The sequence below is a fragment of the Eimeria acervulina genome, genomic scaffold, assembly GCF_000499425.1.
Source record: "Eimeria acervulina Houghton genomic scaffold, Eah_scaff530, whole genome shotgun sequence".
NCBI classification, from domain to species: Eukaryota; Apicomplexa; class Conoidasida; order Eucoccidiorida; family Eimeriidae; genus Eimeria; species Eimeria acervulina.
The window spans coordinates 7,348-16,458 of NW_013549747.1; the positions used below are offsets into that span (position 1 = coordinate 7,348).

At 52.3% G+C, this 9,111-nt stretch overlaps 2 protein-coding genes across 2 annotated transcripts in view; one reads left to right on the forward strand and one right to left on the reverse strand.

Annotated features, from left to right (window-relative positions):
* EAH_00041650 (Chromosome II, complete genome, related) overlaps positions 1-472 on the forward strand; it is a gene marked incomplete at both ends in the record, with an annotated part of 1,534 nt that extends 1,062 nt beyond the window's left edge. Inside the window, one exon of the mRNA XM_013395133.1 lies at positions 304-472. Coding sequence (XP_013250587.1) covers positions 304-472 — 169 coding nt within the window. The remainder of the gene's footprint in view (positions 1-303) is intronic.
* An 8,238-nt stretch (positions 473-8,710) lies between these two features.
* Positions 8,711-9,111, reverse strand: part of EAH_00041660 (hypothetical protein) — a gene marked incomplete at both ends in the record, with an annotated part of 856 nt that continues 455 nt past the window's right edge. The window contains one exon of the mRNA XM_013395134.1: positions 8,711-8,953. Coding sequence (XP_013250588.1) covers positions 8,711-8,953 — 243 coding nt within the window. The remainder of the gene's footprint in view (positions 8,954-9,111) is intronic.

Genomic DNA, 9,111 nt, shown 5'->3' on the forward strand with positions numbered 1-9,111 from the left:
GTCGTTCATACCGTGCATACTGTTGGGCAAGCTTTCGGAAACCATTGGCATCTTAGCCGTTATGGGAATAGTGAACACGGCGGATTTACTGGCCTATTCATTTAGCCTGAAGCAGACAGTAGCTACGGGTATAATATCTGTCGTGTGCTTCGCCGTGTACATGGCACTGTTCGTTTCGCAAGTGTTTGTGCATGTGGAGGAGAATTTCCCTGCCAAGTTTTTTGGTCGTCTCATTGGCATTGTGCAGCTAGTTGGTGGTCTCTTCTCTCTCTTGTGCAGTCCACTCTTTCACCTTACCGTCAGTGTAGGTTCCTGGGGCATGTACCTTGTTCAGCTTTCGATGATTGGTCTACTTCTTCTCATGTACTTTGTCTTGGCTCGCATGTGCTGCATCCGAATGGCACCTCCGACGTCGCACACAGCGGCGAATCCCGACAGGCAGTGCCCTGATTCTTCAATTCAAGAACCATAATGGGGGCCGAGCTCCCATATTTGGTTTCTTTTCTGGTCCGCAGCATGCGCATTGATAAAATCTGCGTTCAGAATGCCGAGCATAAGGCGAAGAGTGGTGTGACAGCGCGTGTGAACACATCACGTTTCCCGTGCAAAATCGCTCTGCATGCCCTTATAGAGCCTTTGGAATCGATATTGTTTTGATAGGCGGAGTACACGCAAGGCGTTTTTGTGTATTGATGCCTCTGCTTCCCATGAATAGGTCGCTGCGCCTGCTTCTGTGAGTTTTTGGAAGATGGACGCCACTGTTATACGCAGGGGAAACTGAAACGCAGATGACGCATGAGGAGGCTCAGTTATGCTGACTTGTAGGTACCAGCACCCAGAGGTTCACCTTCAAGTACCGCAACAACAGCGAAAAGATGCTCATCACGCAGATATCCAGGGTAGCACATCAGAAGAATTCTGCCCGGATGCAAATGCAGATAATACTCAAAATTAGAGAACCGCGGGCCCGAACACCTTTTTTCTTGGGCAGAGAACAATTCAACTGGACAAAAAGCCGTGGCATTAGTATGAGGGGCCGCCTGTTGTGCGGTGACGTCACATAATTCACACTAAAATACACAGTTGGGAGTTGGAGTTTATGAAGCGAGGAGGCCCCCGAGGGGGGAAAAGTCGACTGACGATCGTGCAATCAAGCGCACTTAGCTTGTAACGGTGAAGACTCGTTGGGTTCCGCTGCCAACGCTCGCACTGCCAACTGCTCACCAACCACTCAAGAGTTGCTCAGAGCAATTCCTAAAGGAAGCTCGGGAAGGTTGTGACTTCATTGCCTCATCCTTACAGCATGCGCATCAATTCTGTCAGTACATCGGGAGTGCTTCCAGCCCTAGCGCGGGCAGCCCCATCCATTCCCCTGACGCCTCGTAGCCAAGCACCAGGGGCTTCACCGTCACTGCGTTTCTGGTACAGAGAATCATGTGAGAACTATGCGAAAACCCACCATCCTAGCTCTCAGACGCATTATGGCGGGGAATCACAGTCTGGAAAGCTCCCGGAATTGTCACTAAGCAATACAGCTGTCCTAGTGGGCGGCTTGTCGCCAAAAGTCCGATATACTAGCCTTACACTCCTTCGCTAGTGGCCCAGGCTCTTAGTTGGGTCCGACCGTAAGTAGTACTGGGGCAGTTCCAGGACCCACTCAGGCCAATGATCAAAGCAGTGACCTACTAACATACGGCGGAGGCGATTCGGAGGACAAACCTTGGTCCCGAGAACGCACAGGTGAAGAAGCTTCACGGCCCACTCCAGCTTGTGGGGACATCAAGATGCCCATCTAAACAAACGAGCAGCCGAAGTTCAAGAGAAAAATAAGCAAAGAAACAATGCTTTCATTTGCACGAGAGCCCATTGAGCATGATTTGGTGGAAGCAAGCGGATGAATCCATTTCCATTTGCTTATTGACCACTTACCTGGCTAGAAACTAAGCCGGCGTTCAGCAATGTACTAGCGTATTAGTGCATGCGATGGAAGCGGGGCTGTGCTTCGCACATGGGTCCTTTGGCAGCAGGGGTTCCAAGCGGAAGGGATGCCAGTCGGTGCAGGCCGCCGCCGCACCTTACAACCACCCTAAGACCCTGCGCCCCTTGGGTCAGCGCGCCTGTCCGTCGTAGCCATTAGGTGAAATAATATTGTGTTCCGTATTCTCTGCAACGCACTCCATGGACGCTCGCAACCTCATTCTCCTCCAGTTGCTCCTTGGAGAAGCGAGGTGAGAGCCATTTTGTCAGGATGGGAGTTAGGGATGCGTGGGTTTGCGTCGCCACATCGGGAGGCCACCCTGTCGTCAGTAATACTCATACCGGAGGGTAGATCCTGATCAATCTCCAGTGCGAAACATGAAATATTCCGGCATTCACCCTAAATGTCAAAAATCCATCCCTTCTATTTTCTCGCGTGCAACAGAGCTGAATTTATGGCATTTAGGGCGGATCCCGAAATGCTTCATATTTTGCATGGTGCATTCTGCACTACCAAGCGTTGTCAACCATGCTGTTTAGCTGCGAGGGCATGCTTCGTTGCTTTCACCTGCGCAGATGAACCATGCAGCCGTGCAAACTGTTGCGAGCGTCGTCGGTCCTAGGTGGGGACCGTGGCGAGCTGCAATGGGGTCAAATGCTAATAGCTCCATCCAAACAGCAGATCCACCCTTCGCTCCCCAGGCTCCTGGGCACAGCGTCTCAAGGGCCTGCGGCTGGTGCGGAGAGGAAACGGCTTCTCATTGTAGCGAGACCTCGCTACCTTATCCTATGACCGTCGTGACCAGCCAAAAAAAAACCAGGTGAGAGTTCCCAAAGAGCATGTGACCTCTCCACTCCAGAGACCTTTTGGGCACATTGGGCCAATGGCTTGGGGATGGGGGAAGGGGATGTACCGGAAAAGAGTTGCAGTGAACTTCATTGCAACCAATGATGCAAGGCAGCTTCACATGGAAGCACAACCAACCCCCTGACCGATGCCTGCACAGCCACTGTACGCAGTTCTGTACTTGTTTCTGCGTGAAGGCTGCGGAATAAGGCCAAGTGGTTGTTCGAGAGACGATGCTACTACAGCCATGCGCAGCAATGCACCCTGCTACGAATGTTGCAAGTTAATCCCACGCACTATCACCGCCAAGCCATTCTTTTCTTCATGCACTAATAGTGCAGGCAATTTTAAAATGCTTACTTGGCGATCCATTGCCAGCCTGCTGGCGAGTAGAAATATATGTCCTGACTTCGGGCAGGCCGTGCTACACCTGCACGGCCCACGACCAGCAAACCTGGTGAGACGAGAAGCTGCCTGTGCCGCCTGATACCATCCAAAGAGATTAAATAGTATACAGCAGATCATTCTTGCAGCACGGTAAGCGGCATTAACTTGAAATCACCCGCTGGAAATCCTGAGCACTCATTATGCGTGCGTGTCCACGGTTGATTCAAATGCACGTGGGCACTGTGCATGGTGGGAACAATGCTTGCTGATGAGGCCAAATGAATTTCCTTTTTGAAGCAGGTGCTCACAGATTTGTCTTGCGGGGAAGCACACACTTCTGAGTGTAATGTGTCTTTGCACCTGAGCGACACTGGTCAACCGCCACGGCAGCTGGCGGCGGAGACCAGGGATCTTGAATGTCCTTCTGTCGCTAGGCTCAGGCTGCATAAGTTAATGGGAATTGGCTCTTTATTGACGAAGTAATTGATGTTTCCCACCGAATGGCATCAGACTGCAGTCTGCGGCGTTCCGAGTGTGTCCCCGTCCGCTTCTCTGCCCCAGGATTTCCCCGCACGGGTTGTGGACTCCTGTCCTTGGCATCGCTGACCGAGGCAAAGATAGTGCCTACCCATAGGCTTTCTTTCCAATTGTCAATACTAGATTTCTACCTTCTGCTGAATAAAGAAAAAAGCACTCCGGGGAGCGTCAGCCCGACTATGCGGCTGTAAAGCTTTACAGTATGAGGCCGCCGCCGTACACACTCATCTATAAAGGGCAATCTGGATAAAGGCAGCCAGTGCTTACCTGGTGGTCTTTGCTGGATTTGCATCGCTGTATCTCGGTGATGCGCGTGACGGTTACTTCGATGCCTTCCGTACGGCCGGCAGTCGGGCCTACATCTCGCAAGAGGTAGACAGCCAAAACGTCTCCACGCCTTCATCTGAGTCCACTACTTTTCCAGCGTCCAAAGCGTGGCGCAAGCGTTTCTTTCCAGTTGTATTCTATGCAGTGGTCTTGGGTACCGTGTTTCTGCTCTGATGCTTTTTGGTTTTCGGGTCGTTCAGGAAGACGAACTCCCATGGAAATTGGCGTATTCGTGCAGGGAAACAGCTTAAATCTTTCTGTCATGATCGTGTGGAGCGTGCGTCGCTAGGCACAGATTGAGCTCTGGAAGTGGCTTCGCGGGGTAGCTTTTATGGTATTTTAATTAATAATTTATAGGTGTTGCTTCCTCGTGCAACTGCCCTGACGTCTGCTTGAAGAGCGTCTCAAGTCCAGCGTCAATGCGCTTTTGTTCACTTCTATTGCAGAGTGTCACGCCATTCCTGCATCGCATTCTGAAGCTCTGGACAAACGGCGGAGTGTTTCTTCTTGTGAGGGGCCAGCGCGTTCAGCCTAGGTGTAGGGTGACGGGCAAGTGAGCAATTCAGCGGATGTGGGAGGCATCGCGCGCTGTCGAGTGGAGCCAGCTGAGTTAGCAGGCCGACATTGTGGGAAAGGCGTTTCTAGCCCAAAGCTGCTGCACAGATTTCTTTGGTTGCGCACATACAATGTGTTAAATGGGCTACACAAGTGCAGCACTGCAGGGGGTCAACTGACGGGTTTTGCGGGAAGGGCGAAGCTGGACAGCAACATGCATGAAACAGCAAACAGCCAAGTCTTTAATCTCTACAGAAACGCTACGGTGCTTGCCCGACCCAAAAACTAACTCACAGTGCCAGGAGTCTTCTTCTCGTTGACTGGCATTAGCATTGAAGTTTCGTCGTGCCAGATACAATAAAAACGGATGCGATTAACTACATTGAAGTGAGCAATGTAATAGAGGGGGCATACGCTAACCTCCGGCATTGTTCCTTGTGGAAGCAGCCTGAACAAAGACGACTGGCACCTGAGTTGACTGTCACGATTTCAAGGCGGATGAATGGCTCACCGGGGTGCCTTTTGAGCCGTGAGAAGGGACGTGGAGGGGAACTACAGAACGCACAAGAGCTCCACGCAGCACTGGAACGGAGCAGGTGAATGCTGTAGACTGCCTCATTCCCCCATCCCTTCCACAATGCAGACCATCAATAACCTACAAAGGGCAAATCCGCTTCACAGGAGTAGTGCACCGGAGGCTTGCGTGCTCCAAGGAGATCCGCCGTGGGGTGGCAGCAACTTCGAAGATGCGAACGGCAAAGGGCTGGAATTGCAAAGGGCACCAACAGCAAGCTTCTGGAATTCAATCATCGTTGCTGATGGAGTCAGGGTTGTTTGGACTTCTTCAGGCATTTAGACGCTGGGTTTCTGTACGCAACTAAAAAGATCTTGGAACTGTACGCCCCTCCCGCCGCGTACCTTATCCAGCCATTACCGGTTTTTCGTATGATGCTGAATCCCGTGATTGAAAATTTAATAAAATCCCCCAGTCCATCGCTTCAAGCATGCGATTTACCACGATGAAATCGTATGCGGAAGCTCCCCACTGCGTGGAACACCTGCGACGAAATGGCAAACCGCAGGTCTGGTAATGGTAAGCTGTTGAGTATTTCAAAACTTGCTTTGATAAACTGCAGTGCAAAGGTCGTCTGGAAATCCTGGAGATGTTCATCTTCAACCGATTTCGATTCTCCGAACCCAACGGCACGGAAGATCGTCTGCCACTAGGGCTGGAAAGGAAAAACGCGCATTGATCTCTATTACAGACGCGTTGTTTTCACTTGACACCTGCATAATTCGGATGTGCGCACTAGTCTTTGCTGTATTGCAAGCTACTCAAGCAAGGAGTGTGTGTTGGAAGGCGCCCTGGTCGTTCTTCTGTCGTGCTGTAGCGTCCATCAGATGTAGGTGTGCGTATCCGTTCAAATGTGCATATTGGCTAATGAAATCCAAGCAATTGCTTTACAACTGAGTCACTTTTTAGCACATGAGCCGAAGTGGGACTTTGAAATGGCAGGGTGTGGAGTGGTTGTGGGGCAACAGGAGCATCGACACGAAGAGTTCTGGGCCTTAGCCACCGGCAGTTGCGGGCTCCAGTGTCGTTGAAAGATTTAAGATATGATTCCATCAAAAAAAGGCTGAGATCCTGTCCAGTATCCAGACTGGACAGGAGGAAGGCCCGGAGGCGGTGTGGAGAGGAGCAGGCCTGCTCGGAGTCCATAGCTGATTGTTGCAGTCGCTGCCCCAAGGCAACATTGCTTGCATATAAGCCCAAGACCCATTCCGATGAATCTACCAACATCGTTGATAAGTGCTGACAAATGCGGAGCACGAGCATGACTTTCAGCGCCCATCACGCACGCAATATACGCACGCCGTTATGGGTGCACGCAAATACTTTTGACGAACCCTACAGCGTCGAATATGAAACTGCATATACTTAGTATTTTTGCTGTTTTAGCTAGTCGATGGTGCGAGCAGCCTTGCTTGCCTGGTCTTGAACCGGCGGGTTGCAAGGCCTGAAACTCGAGCAATGCTCTAGTGCCGCCTCTCGTGCTTGGGGATTGGTACTCGGGTACAAAGCCGCATACCTGGCAGGGACAAAGCAGCCAAACTCTTATTACGATGCTTTCCGCTTAAACTTCTCTAGCTTTTTTCCAGTAGCAATGTTTTCATCAACCCACACCTGCTATGCAGAACCAGTCCTTCCACGCCTCCAGCATCATTCGGAGGGGTTCATGCAGACTTTCCCCAAGAATAGATAAGATTCGATACTCGTCATCTTGTTTAGTGAAAATAAAAAGTGTGAAGGAATTCTTTGCATCTGTCGAACTGGAAACGCTGTGCTGGTTCTCCACGTGGTCACTGTAGCCTACCCCACCTCCCGCACCGTCCGTAACCTCCTCCATCGTCCTCCAACGGCTTCAATAATAAAGCAGCCACAGGGATGCATCTTTAGCCATGAAATCTGAATGCCTTCATTCTGACATTACGTCTCCTAACGACATCACTGTTGGGGAGCCATATCGTCCTATTTGTTCAACTCATCCGTCGTCTTCTCCGACGGCTGCTAGGAGAGCAAAGGGCGACAAATTGCACTTTCCACCGGTGACGCAATCATGTGGTTGGTGCTTCCCTTGATAAACCAGGTAGCCTCCGCTCTCCAATCAACCTCACTATCCTCGAGCCCAAACGATGCCGCAGATGCTCGAGCCGCTCCCAGCGAAAATGTTGTTCCATTAGAAGGCCCTTTCTTTTCACTATTCTCTCAGGAACTTGCTTCACCTCAGGCCGATATTCGTCCCGAGAGGTGGTCGCTTTCGCCCTCTGTTGCGCTTTCTGTCACAGTAGTTACTGTGGCTTTCCTCATCTTCTCCTGCATCTTGCGCTTAAAACGATGGGGTAACAATGTATCAACGGCTCAAACCAGGAGCTTAGCTACTGGTGGGTCAAACCCATGCAACCCACATGGACAAGCTAGAGATGAAGATGGCAATCCCCGCTTAACAGCCGGCCCCCACTCCCCCGACGAGCAACATGACGCGATGAAGTGGCAAATAGGCAAAACCCCACGAAATCCAGGAATGCACACACCAAAAAGTCGGAAAAACGTGTTTCCATGGGGTGATTCAGTACCTTTTGGTGAGCTGGGACCGTCGCCGCATTCGTTAGGTGCGCCGGGCTCGCGGTGGAGCCTTGCCATTGGCCATGCTCCGGTCACCGGCCTTCCGCCTAGAATTCCTCTTAAGAGGTCTTACAGCGCTTCTGGTGCTAGTTCGACTAGGGCCCCCATCGTGGGTGCCATTGGTTCGAGGCCGCTTGGTTCACCATTTGGTACCCTCACCCGCAGGGACCAGGATTTCGGGGATGCAGCATCACAATGGCAGCTGAAGCTGTTCGTTGAACCTCCTGGAGCTGCCCCTTCAGGGCCCCTTCAGCGTTCGCCAGACTCCACCACAGAAGATACACGGGATGCGCCTCTCCCAGGCACACCTACAACCTCCAGTCAACAGGCCGTTGCTCCGCATGCTGTAGGGACCGAACCTGACAATCTTTTAGGGTCCAGTAAACCCCCCAGCCAACGGGTTGGAGCTCCAACTACTCCACTATCTGCATCACATCCCAAAGTTGGCCCATGTTCAGGCCGACACTGCCGCGACCAACGGGCGGCTCTTCCGCCTCTGCCGAGACCTAAGCTAGGTCCCAGACATAGCTCTATTCCAGTTCCATCGTCCAACAGAAGGGCTGCCGATTTACTTAAACCACCACCTACGCCCAACCCAAATTCTGGCCCTCTTCCTCGGCAGCCTCCCCCCAGCCCAAAAACTGTTGCCACAGCAGCAGTAGGACCTACGCCAGATCGCAGTTCTTCACGTATCCCTACACTCCCTCCCCGACCGGTTACGTCTCCATCTACTCGACAACCTGACTTACATCCCAGGACTCAAGCACAACCTCGTGGAGTTTCCTTGGGCGCACGGCCTGATGCTGGTCCGCCTGCGTCACGGCCTCCGCCAGGTGGCGCGGTTGTCCCTACTGCCCATCGGCCTCCCGTCAGCAGACCCGTGAAGACCTCACTTGTTATGCCGCCCGGGCGAGTTCCCACTCGTGACCCTCTTCCACGCAAACCTTCTTCAAGCCAACTGGTTTATGGTTCACCTCCTCGTCCCTCTCATGGACTTCAGTCGCCCACGCAATCTCCTCATCAACATGCTGCTGGCCCTTTCCCTCCCAAACGACCCGTTCAGGACACTCGGTCTCAAACTCTTCGGGGGCCTTCACTGGCGTCCGCCGCAAAGCCTGCACAGTTTCCTCCGCATCCACCTAGGCCACCCGAACAGTCCCCGCGCTCTCAAGGACAACTTCAGCTCCCCACGCAATTACCTCAGCAACGTGCTGCTGGCCCTTTCCCTCCTAAACAAACCGTTCAAGAACCTCGGTCTCAAACTCTTCGGGGGCCTTCACTGGCGTCCATCGCAAGG